This window comes from Theobroma cacao, chromosome 4 (genome assembly GCF_053813885.1).
Source record: "Theobroma cacao isolate CCN51 chromosome 4, ASM5381388v1, whole genome shotgun sequence".
Taxonomy (NCBI): domain Eukaryota; kingdom Viridiplantae; phylum Streptophyta; class Magnoliopsida; order Malvales; family Malvaceae; genus Theobroma; species Theobroma cacao.
Window position 1 is genome coordinate 2,277,416 of NC_142642.1, and position 19,656 is coordinate 2,297,071.

A 19,656-nucleotide genomic window follows, 5' to 3' on the forward strand; every position below is an offset into this window, starting at 1 on the left:
ATATGAAATGTATTAAAAACATTATAAAAAAGTAAGAATGGAAAAAAAAAAAAAAGATGTTAATTTAGAATACAGTGTTTTAAAATCAGAATTTTTAATTGATCGTATAAAACTAAAAACTTGGAGATCTAACTACAAGAAGACAAGTAGTCTGATGCAAGATTGCTTTGTTATTTTTCGCTTCTATTTTCTGTTTATCGTTGCTGAGGATAGCCAAGCTTTACAGTATTGCAAGTCTAGACATCCCCATTGTATCCACCTCAAAACCTTCGTGACAGGAAAATTCGATATGATAGCATCCGGGACCCAAGGTAGCATCATATAGTGTCCGAAAAGACTAGAGTTAGCACAACTACGTATTGATATGTTTTACAGTGTTGTTTTTACGGTAATTTTTTTTAGTTCCCCCCACCTTCACAAGCTTTAGCCTATACGTAAACTTAACTGTGGTTGGCTGGTTGCAGAATGCAGACGTCATGTGGCTGAGGAATCCGTTGACAGAAATTTCTTCTTATTTGTCAATCTCATGTGAGCTTTATCCTATCGCTGATAAAAGCTTCGGAGTAGGAGGAGAAGGAGGATTCTTTTATACCGTCGCAGAACTAATGACTTATGAGTACTTGGGTTTCGGTAACGTAGAGGGACTTGAATCCCCATCCTGAATATCAATCCGTCTGCAACCTTATTCCAAATAAGGAGTGCATCGACCACTTCAGCTTACTTCAGGTTCAGTATTTCAGTGAGGTGAAATTTGGTAGCCTTTGTAAGCCATGTGATTTGAGTCAGATATTTGTCGTACAAGCAACCTGCTGTGAGAAGATTGAGAGCAAGATTCATCACCTGAAGCTTGTTCTTGATGACTGGAGAAACTTCACAGAACTATCCGCCAAAAATGCTAGCTCCAAGTGGTCACCCTCATCGTGGAGAGCTCCACAGAAATGCACAGGGTGATTTCTCCTCTCGGACAGGTATTGCCTGTCGAGATGTGTCCAGTAAAAATGGTTCGGATCTTATCATATTTGTCAACATATATGCAAAAATGATTTCTGTCTGCTGCTTGATGCCATCTTTTATGACTGCCCTTTCACTCACTGTGATTTCTAACTTCCAGTTTCATCCAAAAATTTTCTTCGACCACTTGCTTTGTGCCTCATTGTTGAGCGACCTCGTGTTCAGAGGCCCTGAGCAGCCATAACGCTAATTCTGATAATCCTTTGGTTAGCAAATACATCAACTCGGTTTTAATCGATTGCACCAATGCGTTGGTACATCACACATGCAATCACAAGCTTATTTCACAAATACATCAACGAGAACTAAGTGCCCATCAGTGAATCCGAAAGCATGGTTAAATTGTTGAAAACAATCCAAGAACCATCAATTATAGAATCTGCATAAACAACAGAACAACCGACTAACAGACTTCAATAAACACTCAAATGGAAACACTCCTACAGATTCCTTGATAAGGTTTTAAGCAATATGATTTTTGGTGTCCCTACTACAAATAATCAAGAACAGACTTAGGGAATAGATTTTTAGCTGTCAATGTTTCAACAGATTTTCAGAGTCCCTGTCATTCAAATTCTGACCAACCGACCTTGATATGAAGCAGCAAGCTCCAATATCTTTGTCCGACTGCTTACTCTGCCTTTGAAGCTGGAGAAGACGACACTGCCATGCCTAGAGAACAAGAAATTGCAGTCTCCTTTTCAACTCAATGTTAGAACGAAGAAAAAGAAAGAGGAAAACATAAATAAATACAAACTTTGACATACTTCTGACACTGATTACCTTTCTATAGGTCCGGGAAATCATGGTAATGCATAAACTGCCTTCAAATCAATTAATGAACGAAAATCTTTCCTTCATATATGTGAAAAAAATTACAGGGCAAGTGGCAGGGTGCCTAATGCAACTTACAAGAGACAAAAAGCCCCAGAAACAACAATGAAGATTAGTAAACAATGACATGGCAAGATGTGGTTAATAGGGAAGGTCTCCATCTGGCATTTCCCAGTTATCTTCTTCATCATCATCCCTCTTCTTTGAAGATACTTCCTGCTTGTTCGGTAGTGAGGATCTTGCTTGGGGACGCCTGATCATAGTGCAAGAGAGAAGATAACCATCACTAATCATTGTCAACAAAGATATAACCAACTAAAGAAAGACAGAAGATGTCTTATCGCTACGACAGGGATGGGCAATAAACTTAAAGGAACAGAATCTAGACCCTGGAACCTAGCACGAAACAACATCTAGGACACTCACAAAGCAATATAAAAAAGATCGGATATTGACCACTGAAGACTCAACAAGAACCACAAAAAAGGCCAGACCTAATGGGAGAAGTAAATGTAGGAGAAACAAAAAAAAAACTACAAAAAATATGCTACATACTCAATGAGATTCAAAACTGCATAGAGATGATGTGTCTATAATATTTATGTCGTTCTGAAAATATGACTTCCTTAAACACTAATGTAGATGCTCAATTTTGGCACCTTCATACTACACAATGAAGTAGTCTCCTCAAACCATGTTTCAAAGACAATTATTTGGGATAGCTCAACTGTAAACAAAGCGCAAAGGAAAACTGTAGCAGCTAGTTCTTGAAACATAGCACCAGGAAATCAAACCCAGGAAAACTACAAAAGCTTCAATTTCTTATGGCTAAAACACAAATATCCAACAAAATTCAACTTGGGATCAGCTTTTAAGTTCATGACAAAAAGTTAGAACTCAAAACTCCTAGCTTTATTTTTCTTGGCAACAATTTTCTCTTTCCCCCTTCCTCTCCTTCAAGCTGGATCACGGGAATCAAAATTGCTTAATTTCATATGAATCCTTCTCTTCCTTTCCCCTCAAATCTTCTCAGGTTTCAACAACCAATTAAACCCAGAAAAACCAAAACTTTCCAAGCTATAAGAAAAGCCAATAATACTACTGAATTAAACAAAAATCCAAAGAAAAGAATCTAAACATGAAACATGACATCCAAGTTTCGAAGTTCCTGCCTTTTTTTCTTCTTCATTATCTCCATTTTACAGCCTACAAAAAAAGAGAAAAACAAAAAAAAAGGGACCAAAGCATTACCTTCTACGATTACGCTTTGCAGCCTCACGTGACTTACGCTTCTTCTCATCTTGCTTATTCTCAAAGAACCTCCTCCTTTTACACTCTTGAATAACACCAGCTCTCATGACCTCTCTTCTGAACCTGTTAAGAAGCCTTTCTTCGGGTTCATTGTCATCCACGATAACCTGAACATTGTAAGCAGATTTAAAGAAAAGGGTATTTGCATACGCAAGAGAAGGGCATATAACAGCCGACAATTCAGTGGATAACGAAGAAGACTGATCCTCTTGGGCTGACACCGAAAGGAAAGTGTTTTTGGGTTTCTGAGAAGAAAGGTAAAGGTTATTGAGAGGAGCTACTTTGGGTGGCGGTGGAGGAGGATTGGACGGTAAGAGGAAGGAGAGGAAGTTTGAGAGGGAGAGTGAAGTAGCCATTGGTGTGGATGATGGGGTTGAGCTTTCTTCAGTTTGTGGATGGGAATTTTATTGGCTTTGCTTGTGTGCTCTTTCCGTTTTGACTTGGTAAAGCTGACTGCCCTGGCTTGGGATAAGTTCTACCTTGTACTTGTTTTGTGGCTCGAACCTCAGGGCCAAACTTTGGGCCTTAAAATTTCTAGTTTGAGTTTTGGTTTCCGGCCTTTCGCCTTTCTTACGTAAAACCATGTTAAATTCAAGTTGTATAATTATATACAAAAATGACAAAAAAAAAAAAGAGATTCATTATGAGTTATCTTTGAGAACGGTTATATTTGATGTATTGTTAATATATAAATTTTATATAATATTAATAAATTAATTTTTATTTATAATTAAGTGATAATATATAAATATTATACATTGATAATATTTCATACATGATTAATATATCACATTCTATTATCGTGCGTATATATTTGAGTTATTCTATTGTAGTGGATAATCTTTTGGTAGTAATTGGAAGTGCTTAATGGTTATAGTCCTTTGCAATATAAAATTAGAGAACAACTCAATTTATTATTATCATTTTCTTTCTTCCATGATTGTTTTTTTTTAATTTTAAATTTATTCATATTTTTTTCTAATGGAAAGCAAATTAAAAACGATGCTAACATATTTATACATATACACATCCCTAGTTTTAGATATATGTTATATTTTCTTTGCTTTGAGTTTGATCTCCTCTCTCAAGCATTCCCTCCCCCAACTCTTTTGAGAATAAAAGTTCTCTATCTTCACTTGATGCTCCATTTGATACTTCTTTTATAATTTTGTGTCACATTTCCAATTTTATGTTATAAATTTTGAACCATAAACCCTAACAGTAGAAACAAATAAATTAACTGTAAAAGTGATATTAATATAAGAATTTACTAAATACATATCGTAAAATTGTAAATATATATATATATATATATATATGTCAAGAGAGACATCAAATGAAATAGGAAGATTTTTGTTTCCTTTTTGGGTGATGCCAATATGGTGTTTGTTAAGGTGCCCTTTGGCTTACCATAGCAACAATCGGCAAGCACTTAGAAATAGTGCAGGCAATCGTTCCAAACAAATATTTGGCGTATCTTACAACTTGTTTTTGTAACAGTTGACAGTTGGAATTGTAGATACGTGTACTTTGATGTGGACAGTGGCCACTGCAGAGCTCTGGGTGTGCCGCATGCACCGCCACTGCTACACCATTGGTTGCTCTTTTGCCTTTAAATATACCGTTTCTCTAGTCTTTTTCTGAGTAGAGGTTTCAGTGCCCATATCTTTCTGGTAGCCATTGCCCAAATTTCCAGCCCATGGTTAATCATTTCTGCATGTCTTGTTTTCTTTTGAGAGGAACACGTGTTCACCTCATCAAGCAGGCTTTGCACAAATGTCTCGTGAAGAAAGAAAGTTGATCAAAAAATTTTTTAACAAAAAAGGGAAAACATTTATATTTAAAGTAGTTTTCTCAAAAGAGAAAAGGGAAAGGAAAGCTAAAGGAGAGAGTACAAGATCACTGTACTAGATGAAAGATTAAGCAGCAACCCTCTTTTTGTAAGTAAGATTCTAATTCATTTTGGTGACCAACTCAGGTTATATATCAGTTGAAGGCTATAATTCTACAGAAAGAAGTGGCATCCATCAGGAACATCTTTAGCTGATTTTCTTGTTTCGATTTTGCTGTTGTTGTTGCTTAGTTTTCTGCTTTTTAGCAGCCTTGTTGTTTGCTGCCACAGGTTTTTGTCTGCTTCTTTTTTCTAAACAAAAAGAAACAGACCAAAAATTCTGTTGCATATAAAACCTGCAGATTCAGCTCATTATATCCTTTAATCCTGATTAGTTACAATGTTTAGAACAGGTTTTACCTTATTGAAGATTGGCCAAGCTAAAAAGTTTGTAATTCACAAAAGCAGAAGTTGATTATGTCGAGGAATGAAGTAATGTATACTGCAGATATGAAAATGACAAGTGTCATCCCAATCACACCCAGTTCTCCATGCTGATTTTGATGGCTTATAAATATATTCCTTTCTGTTTTCAGTTTTCCCACCAGCCTAGTTATTGGCTGAAGAGAGAGATCAGTTTATGCATAAACATGAACTGATCTCCCAAAAGCAAATCAAAATGATGTGGCATCACAAAAATGGGTGTTCCAATCTGCACTCAAATATGTGTGAGGTCCATTAACTATGAAAAGGTGCAAATTCCCTCGGTTTCTAAAAAACCCTGGAAAAAAACAAAGCATGCCGACTTTTTTTCGCTTATTTCCAAGCTTTGGAAAGCATCCCACAACACATGAGAGCATCAACAAAAAAAAAAAAGAAACACAGTGGTTGGTTTTGGTTTATATCAGATGAACAATGAATCCTTTTAAATGGGTTTCTTAAATTTAATCAAAATCTTTCTTTTCTCCTCCATGAACCTGGTGGTGCAAAAAATTTGTCACCCAATTATCATAAAGATCAGTGGACGTCTTTTGCTTATGTTAATATCAAGGTTCATTAGCATGCTCTTCACCATATCTGTGGGCTGAAAGCTGATTAGACCTTTGTCCTTTACCCAATCCTTTTGCAACGTTACCTCTCTTGTTTTTTTCTCCTAAAAAGATTAATGTCCTAAATGAGAAGAGAAATCCTTAATTCCCATTGAAACGTTTGTTTTATAATTTTGAATCACGTGTTTTTACATTTTTTTTATTAAAATTTAAGATTTAAATATTAAAATTTTTTATTAATAGTACCAGATTCAACACGTAACATATAATTACACAAATAAATATCAAACGAGGCACTAAATGAGAAAGACAATTTCTATTCTTAAATTCTACCATCGTCTGACGTTTCATATAATTTTTTTTAATACAATTTGGTTTCATAAATTTATTAAACTTTTCATATTATGATTTAAATTTTAAAAATTTAAATATTTAATCAATAATTTAAAATTAAATACGTAATGTAAAATTATAAAAAAATAATATTGATCCAGTCGTCTAAGTGGGTGATATAATTTCTATTGCTAAATGAAGACACCTATCATACACAAAATGCTAAACCTACGCGAATATGACAGTGAATCTTGGATTTTATTAAATCAAAGGCAAATCCACCAAGCTAATCAGTGGACAGCCAACGCGTAAACATTGATTAAAAAATTAATTAGGGGGAAATGAAAAAGAAGGAAGGCTTATCCAATGGGGTTCCATTTTCTAGGCTGAGGGCGTGGCATCTTTCTTCCATTGGTTCTGACTAAACTAATCTTATAGGCTTAGGTTGGTAAAATAACTTCGGTATGATTCCTGATCAGTACAATCTGAAGAGGACAGATGTGAATGCCATGGCCAAGTATTTAACAATAAACATTATTATTCTTGGATTGGGGTTCAGGCCATCTCATTTGTTTTTGCTTTTTGCTCTTTGATCAAGACTAACTGCCCACTTTTCTTGCCATCTTTTCATCTCTGAACATGAGCAACCAATAAATAAGAAATGTTCATCATGGACAGCACATCAGCTATTGATTTTAGAGACCAGGAAAAGAAATAAATTAAAAAATCATGGTGTGATTTATTAAAGTTAGCTTTGTAGTGCTCTATCATAAGCTAGCTTATAGGCTTTCAAACCTCTTTTCAATTAAATTTTTCTACTTGTTTTTTCATTGATTTAGCTTTCTTTAGCCCCCCCAAAGCCTATTGACAACAATGGTTCAAAGCTTTGAAAAGCAATTCTTATTCACATTCTGTTCTCAAGATTTCAAACCCACTATTTTTGAATATTTCAAACCCACTATTTTTGTTCCTCAAAGATTTAAGATATGAAATGGAACCAAAAAAAAAAGGTATAATTATTTCCCATTTAGTACTTTTTTTTAATTTATTAACTCAAATTGTACTGTATTTGGCATTGAGTTAGTGGTGAAAAATTGTATTTTGAGATGCAAAGCCATTTTCTTCAACAATAACAGAAAGCAGGGGAAAAAAAAGTCCATGAACAACAGCGAGACTAGGGATGTTAAGCAATTAAAACTATGTTTGCAGAATTCATTAATGAATATAAAAGAAAGCTTCTTTTCTATGCCCCTGCTATCCTTCAAAGAAGGCCAAGAACTAAAAAAACAATTTTTCTCTCTCTTTCTAAAGCTTTCTACTTTTTCTGATTCAAATATAAAAAAGATGTTCTTTGATGATCACAATAATAAATAATAAAACCAAATGCATCATATTGTAATCCCAACAGATGAGGCATACTAAACTAAGAATAAAAATCTCCAGCAAATGGGGGTTCCTGCAATTGTAAATTCATTTCATTTCTCTGGTACCCATTTCTTTTTATTTTTTCCTATATATCATCTCTTCTCTCTCTTCCTTTACTTCAGATGTTAGAGTTTGTGTTACTGTTTAAGCTCTACAGGCTGTAAACTTTCCTTTTTGTTCTCCCTTTTTATTGACTTCAACCTCTCTGGTAAGCATCTCCTTTTTCACTCTCTACTTCTCTGTATGTAATGCTTTTGTGTTTCTGTTCATTCATCTTTGTGTGTTTGTTGTGTTATAGCTATGTTTTGATCATTTCTGGATACCCTTTTGGCTGTTTTCTTTTTATATGTTTCTCCATGAATGGATGCTTGTCTGCATAACTTTTTTCAATCTTCATCAACCCGTGTTATAGATCTTTCTTCCTGGTCTGTTTTGCCTGATTCAATTCGAATTTCTATCTAGGATTCTGTTCAAAGATTAAAACTTTTGCATTGCAAGCTCTGCATGTGGATTCTTGCTGTCTTTTGAATGTTGATGAACTCATGATGTGAAACGCTTCATCCCAAGGATTTTTCCCTTTTCTTTCTTTACAAAAAACACAAGATTATCAGCTCAAGGAGGGGAAGATACTTCCTAGTTTTTAAATTCCTGTAAATTTACACATTTGTCTTTGACCTTTCAATCAATGATTACTAAATGATCAGTCGGTGGTCATAGATCATCTGGATTCAGGTGATTATGTCAGGTTCTTCATGCATAAACTAGACTGTTGATCAGCATCTGAAATAATTGTTTTCAAGGTCTTAAAATTATTTATCTCTGTTAATTTAGGGCCACAATTAATATATCTAATCTGTTTCTCTAGGGCGTTTTTATGTAATCCTTACCTGTGTTCTTCTGAACAACATGGCTGAGGATTTTGGTGATGATCTTATGGATAGCTTGCACATGTCCCCACGGCAAAAGATACAGATCTGTAAAGCTATGAGAGAAGCACATCCGAACCATAACGGATTTTCATCAAGCAGGAGCAGCTTCGGTGATTCCTCAGGTGTAGAACCTCAGGATGCAGATTACTCGTATGTTCCCCAGCTCAGTGATGAGCTAGAGGTCTTGATCTTGGCTCGATTTCCTATGTCGGAGTATTGGAAACTCTACTTACTAAACAAGAATTTCTTACATCTTCTGAGGAGTGGTGAGTTATTCAAAATCAGGAGGGAAATTGGGTTTAAAGAATCATCCATATTTATGGCACCTAGTGGGGGAAAATGTTGGTGGGCATTTGATAGGCTATTCAAGTCTTGCAGAAAGCTCCCAGAGTTACCATCATCAGATGGGTGCCTTATAAGTGGAGACAGGGAATCACTTTGTGCTGGGAGCCATTTGATTGTGTCAGGCAGGGAGACTGAGGGTCCTGTTGTGTGGAGGTTTGAGCTGGAAACAAGTAAGTGGTTTAAGGGTCCTTCCATGATTGATCCTAGATGTTTGTTTGCATCTGCCACCTGCGGTACCTTTGCTTTTGTAGCTGGTGGGATTGGGAAGAACACCAAAACCTTGAATTCAGCTGAGAAATATAATCCGGAGACCAAATTATGGGAGCTGCTCCCAAGGATGCGTCAGAAGAGAAATCTTTGCTCCGGTTGCTTCATGGATAACAGATTTTATGTCATTGGAGGGAGAGATGGGCAAAAGAACGAACTCACTTGCGGAGAGGCTTACGATCAGGATAAAAATGCATGGGAGTTGATCCCAGACATGTTGAAAGATACGACAATTGCAACTGGCCTATCCCCACCCCTTGTTGCCGTGGTGAACAATGAGCTTTACGGTCTTGAAACATCTTCCAATGAGCTCAGGGTCTACCTCAAGAGCAGCAACACATGGAAGAAGTTGGGACCGGTACCTGTCAGAGCAGATCTTCATAGAGGTTGGGGTGTGGCATTCAAGTCTCTTGGCAATGAGCTGCTAGTGATTGGATTCTCGTCTTCCGGTTCAAGTCAGGCCATGACCATCTACACTTGCAGCCCGCAGCCTGACACTGAGGAATTGCAATGGAGGTGCATTGAGGGCTGCAGAGACCGGCTTAACTTCTTTCTTCTCAACTGTACTGTCATGGTAGCTTGAATCTGCACTCAACAAGCTTTCATAGGCTTTTTTCTGAATAAAAATCGGATTGTGGAAGTAGGGAATTGTAGGAAACCTCCAAAATTTCCTGAAGATAATTGGGTAAAGCTGGAGAACCCTGGTGCTTTTTTCTATTTCTCTTGTACCTTTTTTTCTTTATCTTGGCAAGCCAGAGAAACAAGTAAAGCATAGTTATGCCATGGCTCTGTCCTTCAACATGGTTCCATTGATGGTTTTCGATTCTCCTGGCAACAGGGGGATAAGGGAGTTACAAATTCCTAATGATCTCAATTGATGCACTCCAATCTGATAAAGAGGAGATATATATGAGCTTTACTTGAGGACTAATTATAAAAATATGAATAAATATAGGTAAAAAATGAAAAATTGACTGAAATCTGTAGTGAATATTAGATATTTGGAATCAAATTTTAGTATATATTTATACATATGTTAGTATCCTCTTATCTTATCTTATAAGAATTAATATCATAATAAAATGGTACACATAATTTATTTATGAATTTATGCTGTGTGGAAACTCGAAGATATAAATAAATAAATATTAACATAATAAATATTAACATATTGTATTATACATAAAATAAAATTAGACAAATATTTAAGTAATTTGTAAAGTCATCAAATTATAACAAATTGATGTGATTAATAATAAAAATATTAAGTTGATTCCTCTAAGGTTCAAAAGTATTATAATTACATCGTACATCAACTAATGAGTTAAATGTTCGTGTATATCTCGTATTTTTTCATATTAAGATATTAGGTAAAAATTTAACTTTCATGGATATTTACCAAAATATCTACAATATTATCATATATATCCTTGATATATTGCAAAATTTGTAGTTTTTATAAGGGATATTCATGGATATTTAAATATTTATAAATTTCCATGAACGTGGGGATAATAGTCAAAATATGGATATTTATATTGATTCTCCTAAATACTGAAAATATATAGAAGCACAAAAGTGTTTAATTCTATGGCTGTAAATAATTTTCATGGGCTTGATTTACAAAAAGAAAAATTTGATGGGCTAGATTATTAAAAATGGAAATTTCATGGGCCGGATTATCAAAAAGATTGGATCTGATCCGGGCTTCGATAGTATTTGGTAACTGGAAAACGGAGGAGAGAGAGAAAGCAAAAAAAAAAAAAAAAAGGGGGAATCAGAGAGAGAGAAGCAAACAAAGGCAGCGAAGTCTTTCTCTCTACCTCTGTAGCTGCTGGTCTTTCTTTTGGTAGCGGAGAGGAGGCAAAACAGCAAAAGGCAAAAAGGCTTAAAATCTCTTTCACTCTTTCGTAAGCTTATTTCTTTTATTTTTCTGTTGAATTTACGTTTTCTCCACTCTTAGTTCTCTCGTTTAGTTTCAAGTATCTCCCCTTAATCTAATGTTATAATTCAAATTCTTCGGTTCTTGCACATGCCATCTTTATTTTCCCTTCATCTCCCCATTGTGGCATATTCAGACCCCTGTTTTTTTTGGCAAGATTTTGATTCCAATTCAGTGTCTTCGGTGTTTTGGCAAAATTAGGGCTGTTTGGGGGTTTAGGGTACCCTTTAGGGTTCAACTTCTAAAGGTTTGATTTTGAAGGGAAATTTTGCTTTTTTGGGGTGTTTTTCGTTAGTGGGTATTTGCTTAAATAGCTTTGAATTTTGTTTGTTCTGAATGTTTTAGATTTTGGTGGGTGTTTATATTTTCCCGGTGAATTAGATTAGTGATGTCTGTGAACAACAATAATCCCCCCAAGAGCCTTGGGGCGTCTTCGTCGCCCTTTGGTAATGCGGGGATGGTAGCTCCATCTATGGCTGGAAACCCTGCATTCTCACAAGCACAGGCACAACTTAGTGCTGGTTTTCAAGCTCAGTTTCAGCTATCGCAAGTTCAGGCTCTTGCCCAGGCTCAGGCTCAGGCTCAGTCAAAAGCACATGCTCATGCTCAAGCTCAAGCACAGGTAGCCCATGCCCAATTCCAAGCACACCTACAAGCTCAAGGGTTGTCCCTTAACCAGTCTCAGAATGCGGGCATTGGGAATTTAGGTTCGTCTTCGCCCTCCATGTCTACTCCTGGCAGTGCAAAGAGGATCCTTCAAAAGCCCCCTGTGCGTCCTCCTGGTGTTCCTATGACAAACACAATGTCCCCTTTGAGAACAATGGAACTTACACCCGCTGCACGTAGAAAGAAGCAGAAGCTTCCTGAGAAACAGCTACAGGATAGAGTGGCAGCGATTCTTCCTGAATCTGCTTTGTATACCCAGCTTCTTGAGTTTGAGGCACGTGTTGATGCTGCATTAGCTCGGAAAAAAGTTGACATCCAGGAAGCACTTAAGAACCCACCTTGTGTTCAGAAAACTCTTCGAATATATGTTTTCAACACATTTGCTAATCAGATAAAGACAATTCCAAAGAAGCCTAATGCAGAGCCCCCTATGTGGACCCTTAAGATTATTGGGAGAATCTTGGAAGATGGGGTAGATCCAGATCAGCCTGGGTTTGTTCAAAAAACAAACCCCTTGTACCCAAAGTTTTCATCTTTCTTCAAGAAAGTGACAATTTCCTTGGACCAGAGACTATATCCGGAGAATCATATCATTATATGGGAGCATGCCCGATCACCTGCACCTCATGAAGGTTTTGAGGTGAAGAGAAAAGGGGATAAGGAATTCACTGTGAATATACGATTGGAAATGAATTATGTACCTGAGAAGTTCAAGCTTTCTTCTGCTTTGATGGAAGTCCTTGGTATTGAGGTTGATACGCGACCCAGAATAATTGCTGCAATTTGGCATTATGTAAAGGCTAGAAAACTTCAGAACCCAAATGATCCATCTTTCTTTAATTGTGATGCACAACTTCAGAAAGTTTTTGGGGAGGACAAAGTGAAATTCACCATGGTTTCGCAAAAGATATCACAGCATTTGGCTTCACCACCACCCATACATTTGGAGCATAAGATCAAACTTTCTGGGAATGGTCCTGTTGGAACTGCATGCTATGATGTGTTAGTTGATGTGCCCTTTCCTATACAGAGGGAATTGTCTGCTCTGTTGGCAAATGCAGAGAAGAGCAAAGAGATTGATGCTTGTGATGAAGCAATATGTGCTGCCATTCGGAAAATTCATGAGCACCGTAGAAGGCGTGCATTTTTCCTAGGGTTCAGTCAATCACCAGTGGAATTTATTAATGCTTTAATTGAGTCTCAGAGCCGGGATCTGAAATTGGTAGCTGGAGAAGCTAGTCGAAGTGTTGAAAGAGAACGGCGTTCAGATTTCTTCAACCAACCATGGTAAGCTTATTTTTTCTGTTTTAGTTGCAGTTGCTCTTGTTGAATCTTGGCTCTTGTTGAATCTTGGATCATGTACCTCAAGTTGGAACCCTAGCCAATCACTTTAGACACACAGTCATTGCTATTGATAATATTTTGAATTCTGATTAATTTGGTTGAAACCTCAGGCATCGATTGACCCTTCAACCTTATTGCTAGTTGTGCCTTGTCAAAACTTTTCATCACACCTTCCCTCCAATCTCTGAGTAAGACTATTACTCAAGAGCCTTTTGGTTCTTTTGCCATGGTATTGTGAAACAGCAGTTCATCATATGATAACTCATAACCACATCATATTTAAGGTTTGAGATTTAATCTCGAAATCTTTTGATTGACATATGGACTTTTTCAATATTTGAGACCTAAGGAGTCCACTTTTTCATAGATATGACACATGCTTGGATATGCTCACTTGGTTTGCTATTTAAGTTTACTATGGAAAACCTAATGATAGATATAAGGTGATAATGGAATTTATGAAGGATGAGACATAATCGAGTTCTGTTTTGGCGATTCTAACAGGGTTGAAGATGCTGTTATCCGATATCTGAATCGCAAGCCAGCGGCAGGAAGTGATGCCCCAGGAAGCACATGAATGATGGATGGCCTGCAATGTTTTGTCAATGATTTGAATCATGTAGCAAGTGTAGACCATTCCTTTAATGGAGGTAGAATTGTAATGTTGTTGGATGGTGATTCAGAGGGATGTAGAAACAGGAAGTAGCATGTTTAGGCATAATTATGATCAAACTTAATAACAAAAAAAAAAAAAATAGAAATTAGCAAGATAGTTTTTGTTTTGTTCTATTTGTAATTTATAAATGGTAGACTCCTGGGCCTGGCTGCTTTCATGGTTTGACTTTAATGGTCCTTTTTGGTTTATATCATGGAAATGCAAATGGTATCCTTGAATTTAGATTTTCTAATTGAGGGAGGGGGGATTCAATTAGATTTTCTAATTAGATATGCAGTAATATTTATTTCAAAATGTTTGCTCATTTCTGTTCCTTTTGATTGCTTAGCTTATGGAAAAAGTAAAAGCAAAGGTATTTTTGGCTTTCAAAATTTATTTCAGATTTTAGACGAAATTATAAATCAGTTATTTGAAAGAATGTTAATAAATTTTTAAATATATTAATTTAATTTTCAATAATTCATAAAATTTTAAGAATATATATACTTTTAACATAATATCTAAAAGTCTTTAAATTATTTATAAAAGCTTTTATTCTTTTATTGTAATTGATTAAAATTTTATATTTTTATTTTTGAATCAAATAAGTTTTTATATTTTTGTTTTGAGTTAAATAAATCTTTATGATTAATGGGTGATATACTTAAAATATTTTTTATTAGTTTATGTTGATGTGATATTGGATATGTTAAAATAAATAATAACGTGACATGTTAATGTCACATAATGATATGATTATGTGGTATTTTTTACTTTTTACATTAATATTATGTCAATATTACGTGATATTTTAATTAAGTCAAATATTAATTTTAAAGACGTATTTGATTCAAAATAAAAATATAAGATTTTATTAAAAGTAATAGAAGAATAATAATTAATTTGAATATTTTTTAATATTCAAGAGGCTTTTTGAACATTATGTGTATTTTTTTATTTTAATTAATTTTTTTTAAACTTATTTAAAAGAAAAGGAAAAAAATGTTGGGCCATTGAGTGGCTATAACGTAATTTAGCCCAACAATAGTATCATTTTCTTATCCGCTCATTTTAAAGCGATCCAAAGCCAGAAACTGGCGGGAAATGTTAAAAACCAGAGCCCAAAATTGAATATCTTCTTCTTCGTTGCAACCAAAAACCAGGAAAACAAATAACCAAAGAAACATTAAAGAAATGGAAGAATCGAACTCGAAAGAGAAAAAAATGTGTTGGAGAAAAGAAGTGGATCAGAACCTGAAGCGCCTACACTCGCTGCTCTTCGGCGCCGAGCTCTGCCTCGAGAAGCGGGATTTCGCTGCGGCTCAGGTCCTCTCGCTTCGACTCCTCGGCTTCCTCGATTCTCACTCTCATTCTGAAGTTGATGAGGCCTTCACTCGTCCCATACGTCGCGACACTGTGTCTAAGCTCGACTCAGCTCGGCGTGCCCTCGTTCAAGAATCTGATCGGTATTTGTATATCATGAATTAAATTTTAGGGTTTTAAACCTTTTTTTTCTTGCTTCAATTCAGTAAATTGAAATTATGCTTATCTTCTTAGATAATTCCAAATCAAACTTGCGATTAAAGCTTGATTTTATTAATTATTAGGATTTTTTTTGGGTTTTAATAATGTGTTATGCATTTAAATCTTGATCATTGATGTTGATGAAGTGTGTTACGCATACTTTCAGCCGAGCATTTGAACAGGCAGGCAAAGCTCCTGGTTGTGTTTTTGGCAGGAAAGGAGGTGTTGACATTGACAAAATTAAGCAATCAAAGTATTTTTGTGCACTGCTTCAGCAATCTAAGGGAAAGGCTGTAAATGAATTGGTAAAGAATACTTAATTTCATTTATTTGCAATTAATTTCTCTGGAAAAAAGTTCATTTCGTCTTCTTTTATGATCGAACTTGGAAAAGATCATCGATTACAAGTTTATTTTTTTTTTTGAATAAACTGAGCTTTGACTGTGTCTCAGGGAGGCCAACAAGACAGGCAAGATAAGTTGATTAGCAAGCCGTCAAAAGTTACCACACAGGCAAAGTTGACATCTTTGTATGGAAACAAAATTACAAGGGCAAATAATTGCTCATACAAGAGTTCTTTGGACTCCAAAACTAACAGTTCTGAAGATTGTGTTATAGTGGAAAAGGGTCATTTTAATCGCAACCTTCATAGGGGACACAGTGTTTCAATATTTTCCAAAGTTAAAGAGGAAGAAAGGGCCCATGTAAATACCTCAGGGACAAAGCGTGCACACATAGAAATCAGTAGCCCTAATTCACCGTCAAGCAATGAAGAAGCTCATGCTGATATTTCAGGGAACGGATTTGTAACAGCAAGAGCAAAACTGGTAAGATACAAACTATTGGAGTTTTGGCGTGTAAATTGCCAATTGGTCCAGTACTTTTCCTGAAGTATTTGGAACTGAAACCATTTGTTTTACATTTTCTACAATATTTCCATGCATTCCATTGTTAATCCCTTTGTTATAGGAAATGGATGCGAGGCAAAAACGAGGGCTGGCTGGTTCTCCAAGTCCTTCTGCCTCCCCACAGAGTGATACCAATTTCAATACTAGAGGTTATGGTGCAAAATCCTATGGTTTTACTCGCCGTGGAGTTCGTGGTAATTTTGTTCCCCCAATAAGATCAAATGGGGGCAGTGTTGGAAATGTGACATCACGAATTGGTGGAAAGGGTGATGAGTCATTAGATGATTCAACAAGGACATGGTGAGTTATGTTAATTCTTCAATGAAATGAAAATTGCAACTAGATCATCATGGTTTCTGTATTACATTTTCAATGTCTGGTATCTACAAGGAGATTCAACTATTTAAGATTTCTGTTGACTAAAGAATTTCTTATGTTTCTCTTACAAACAAATGAGCTTTTAAAGCCTTCATAGACATATTTGAAACTGAGTTTGAGCACTATTGTTATCTCCTATACTAGGATCAGTTTTCAAGTCTTATATTGAATAGCATTATTTATATGTCTGATGCCTGACCTTTGTGTCTTAACTTGTTTTTAATGGTTTTGCCTCCAGTTTGGAAATGCTGTGTGGTCCTGATGGTGAACTTCCTGAAAAATTAAGGAACTTGGAACCTCGACTTATTGAGCATGTCAGTAATGAGATTATGGATCGAGATCCAAATGTTCGGTGGGATGATATTGGTATCATAAGATGTTCCTTTTAGGTTTCCACTTTGTTCAGCTATGTGCCTATCTAAAAATTTTGTAATTAAATTTACAATTTCTGCCTTCAACTGCTGCAGCTGGCTTGGAGCATGCCAAAAAATGTGTGACAGAGATGGTCATATGGCCTCTATTACGTCCTGACATATTTAGAGGCTGTCGCTCTCCTGGGAGAGGTCTTCTTCTCTTTGGTCCCCCAGTAAGTATTTTCTTATTCTCTATAATTGGAGGTGCTAATATCATGGGTTTATGACTTCTTTGGGCACCTACTATTACCATAGGGAACAGGCAAAACAATGATTGGGAAAGCTATAGCTGGGGAAGCCAAAGCCACCTTTTTCTACATATCTGCTAGTTCATTGACAAGCAAGTGGGTATGTTTCTGTCTCCCTGTTTGTCTGTATGGTACTTTGCATATTTGCTTTTGAAATGCTGGAAGGCCTGTCAAATATTTTGGCACCATCCAACATGTATCTCTGAGATCCACAGTAAGTATATAGTTTAAAATCTCTTAAGTCACTCCTAGCATTTCATTTCCAGAAGTTACTACTTACTAATATTCTCTTCCAGAAATTATTTTGAATCAACTACAATAGCTAACGTTCCAACTGGTGACTGTAGATTGGTGAGGGTGAAAAGCTAGTGAGGGCGCTTTTTGGGGTGGCCAGTTGTCGTCAGCCGGCTGTAATTTTTGTTGATGAAATAGATTCACTTCTATCTCAGGTAAGATATATCTTATGTCTCTTAAAGACAAGCTTGAATTGGTGTCAGAGCTACCTTTGAATGCTTTATTGAGATGATTGGAGGTTTGGTCAAACTTGATGACGAATTTAATTATTTTGCCTTAGCAGTCATCTATGTGGATATTCACCAAACCATACAAATGAACAAGGATTTATTTTCTTTTGATCATTAATAAAGTTTTGTTTTTTCGTTAATTCTGTTCGAACTAGGCTATGCTTCACATCTATGTAATTTACAGACACACCACTTGTAAATCAAAGTAATAATTCGGCCAATGCAGTTTACTAGACTCTTACATCATAATAATCTTTATAACTAGTCAATAAAGTGTTCTGCTAAAAGGTTTTTATCTGGTTACAGCGTAAATCAGAAGGTGAGCATGAATCAAGTAGAAGACTCAAGACGCAGTTCCTCATTGAAATGGAAGGCTTTGATAGTGGCAGTGAGCAGATTCTTCTTATAGGTATTGTTGAAGCCATTTAATCTATATATGTTTGTCGACAAATGGAAAAGGTTTCAATAAAGGGACCTCCTGTCAGAAATGAGAGTGTTGCAACCTCTAGTATTTGCATTCATGTTAAATCCTTAACACTTTCTGAATGAATATAGAGAACTAGTTCAATTCATGATAATTATGCCTGCATCTCACAAGAATGAAATAAAAATCTCTTATCCAAGTTATATTTGACATTGTAACTTTTAGACTTTACTTGAATCTCTTCAAATATGGTGAGTCATATCAAGCAATGGCATTGACATCTTTATATTCCAGGAGCAACAAATAGACCTCAAGAGCTTGATGAAGCAGCACGGAGAAGACTTACCAAGAGACTCTATATTCCCCTTCCTTCATCAGGTGCAACTGACATTTCATATCTAATTCTAGCCATTTATGCCACAGAATTTGTTTCTGACTTGCTTTTTTCTGGGGATGAAGAAGCCAGAGCCTGGATAGTACGTAATCTCTTAGAGAAAGATGGATTATTCAAGCTTTCAGAAGAAGATATTGGTGCCATATGCAAGTTAACTGAAGGTTAGCTTCTATCTTCTTTTGGCTGTTGAGCTGTTCTGTCTTTTTCTTAGCTAATCCTCCGAAATTTCCTTGCTCGTTACCTATCCTTTGCAGGCTACTCAGGATCAGATATGAAAAACTTAGTGAAAGATGCATCTATGGGTCCTCTTAGAGAGGCTCTGAGGCAAGGCATAGAAATTACAAAGCTGAAGAAAGAGGATATGCGGCCAGTAACTCTTCAGGTAATGACATGCAAGTCTGAACTAGAACAAACATGTCTACAAGGTAAAACTTTCATCAGCTTAATCATTTGAGGCCATCTTCTTCTTATGTAGGACTTTGAAAATGCGTTACAAGAGGTCAGGCCCTCAGTTTCTCTGAATGAATTGGGTACGTATGAAGAATGGAACAAACAATTTGGAAGCTTATCACTCTAAAGATTGAAAAAAGACTAGAAAGAAAATAGAGGACATTATTTTTTTTCCTTTTCAAGTGGCAAAAAAAAAAAAAAAAAGAACCACAGAGCAGCATCTTGCACCGGTTACATTCATCTTTTTCTATCCTGTATGAAAATGGGAAACATACTGCTTTGATTTCTATTATCCTGAGGGTTTTCTGTTATTAATTCATCTCTTCTATATCATCCTAGATTTGGCAGCATCAGCTCTTTTCTTGTTTCTTTGTGTGTAATAATAATTAATTATAATGATTTTTTTAAATATTAAAACAAGGTGGTTAATCAAGGGAGAAGAGAATTAAAT

The 19,656-nt window shown here is 35.8% G+C and overlaps 4 protein-coding genes and 1 pseudogene across 7 annotated transcripts; 4 read left to right on the forward strand and 1 right to left on the reverse strand.

The window, feature by feature from the left end:
* Window positions 1-476: 476 nt before the first annotated feature.
* LOC18600996 (uncharacterized protein At4g15970-like) lies at window positions 477-951 on the forward strand (annotated as a pseudogene).
* An 895-nt stretch (window positions 952-1,846) lies between these two features.
* Window positions 1,847-3,615, reverse strand: GHS1 (Ribosomal protein S21 family protein). Its single transcript, XM_018120442.2, has 2 exons — window positions 3,097-3,615; window positions 1,847-2,098 (listed from the first exon to the last, which is right to left on the reverse strand). The coding sequence occupies exons 1-2, from the start codon at window positions 3,510-3,512 to the stop codon at window positions 1,987-1,989; spliced, it is 528 nt and encodes a 175-aa protein (XP_017975931.1). The 5' UTR covers window positions 3,513-3,615; the 3' UTR covers window positions 1,847-1,986.
* A 4,027-nt stretch (window positions 3,616-7,642) lies between these two features.
* On the forward strand, window positions 7,643-10,209 carry LOC18600998 (Galactose oxidase/kelch repeat superfamily protein). 3 transcript variants are annotated; one of them, XM_007031792.3, is made up of 2 exons: window positions 7,643-8,002; window positions 8,660-10,209. In XM_007031792.3, exon 2 carries the CDS (start codon window positions 8,701-8,703, stop codon window positions 9,916-9,918), a length of 1,218 nt encoding a protein of 405 aa, XP_007031854.1. In that variant the 5' UTR covers window positions 7,643-8,002; window positions 8,660-8,700; the 3' UTR covers window positions 9,919-10,209. The 3 variants fall into 3 exon arrangements, with proteins under 3 accessions (XP_007031854.1, XP_088662103.1, XP_088662104.1); XM_088805977.1 differs by lacking the exon at window positions 7,643-8,002 and adding an exon at window positions 8,015-8,035; XM_088805978.1 differs by lacking the exon at window positions 7,643-8,002 and adding an exon at window positions 8,090-8,526.
* Window positions 10,210-11,074: 865 nt separating this feature from the next.
* On the forward strand, window positions 11,075-14,185 carry LOC18600999 (SWI/SNF complex component SNF12 homolog). 2 transcript variants are annotated; one of them, XM_088805690.1, is made up of 3 exons: window positions 11,075-11,245; window positions 11,623-13,230; window positions 13,792-14,185. In XM_088805690.1, the coding sequence occupies exons 2-3, from the start codon at window positions 11,666-11,668 to the stop codon at window positions 13,862-13,864; spliced, it is 1,638 nt and encodes a 545-aa protein (XP_088661816.1). In that variant the 5' UTR covers window positions 11,075-11,245; window positions 11,623-11,665; the 3' UTR covers window positions 13,865-14,185. The 2 variants fall into 2 exon arrangements, with proteins under 2 accessions (XP_088661816.1, XP_017975682.1); XM_018120193.2 differs by having other exon boundaries at window positions 11,659-13,230.
* Window positions 14,186-15,060: 875 nt separating this feature from the next.
* LOC18601000 (P-loop containing nucleoside triphosphate hydrolases superfamily protein) lies at window positions 15,061-19,516 on the forward strand. Its single transcript, XM_007031798.3, has 13 exons — window positions 15,061-15,408; window positions 15,633-15,771; window positions 15,919-16,293; window positions 16,436-16,674; window positions 16,991-17,118; window positions 17,220-17,338; window positions 17,421-17,513; window positions 17,761-17,862; window positions 18,244-18,346; window positions 18,656-18,739; window positions 18,821-18,916; window positions 19,010-19,137; window positions 19,231-19,516. The coding sequence occupies exons 1-13, from the start codon at window positions 15,137-15,139 to the stop codon at window positions 19,330-19,332; spliced, it is 1,980 nt and encodes a 659-aa protein (XP_007031860.2). The 5' UTR covers window positions 15,061-15,136; the 3' UTR covers window positions 19,333-19,516.
* The last annotated feature ends 140 nt before the right edge of the window (window positions 19,517-19,656 follow it).

Coding starts and splice junctions, on each gene's coding strand:
- GHS1 (XM_018120442.2), bottom strand. CDS start 3,512: ATGGCTACTTCACTCTCCCTCTCAAACTTCCTCTCCTTCCTCTTACCG. Junction 2,099..3,096: donor GCAAAGCGTAATCGTAGAAG/GTAATGCTTTGG, acceptor CACTATGATCAG/GCGTCCCCAAGCAAGATCCT.
- LOC18600998 (XM_007031792.3), top strand. CDS start 8,701: ATGGCTGAGGATTTTGGTGATGATCTTATGGATAGCTTGCACATGTCC.
- LOC18600999 (XM_088805690.1), top strand. CDS start 11,666: ATGTCTGTGAACAACAATAATCCCCCCAAGAGCCTTGGGGCGTCTTCG. Junction 13,231..13,791: donor GATTTCTTCAACCAACCATG/GTAAGCTTATTT, acceptor CGATTCTAACAG/GGTTGAAGATGCTGTTATCC.
- LOC18601000 (XM_007031798.3), top strand. CDS start 15,137: ATGGAAGAATCGAACTCGAAAGAGAAAAAAATGTGTTGGAGAAAAGAA. Junction 15,409..15,632: donor CTCGTTCAAGAATCTGATCG/GTATTTGTATAT, acceptor GCATACTTTCAG/CCGAGCATTTGAACAGGCAG. Junction 17,119..17,219: donor TGTTCGGTGGGATGATATTG/GTATCATAAGAT, acceptor CAACTGCTGCAG/CTGGCTTGGAGCATGCCAAA.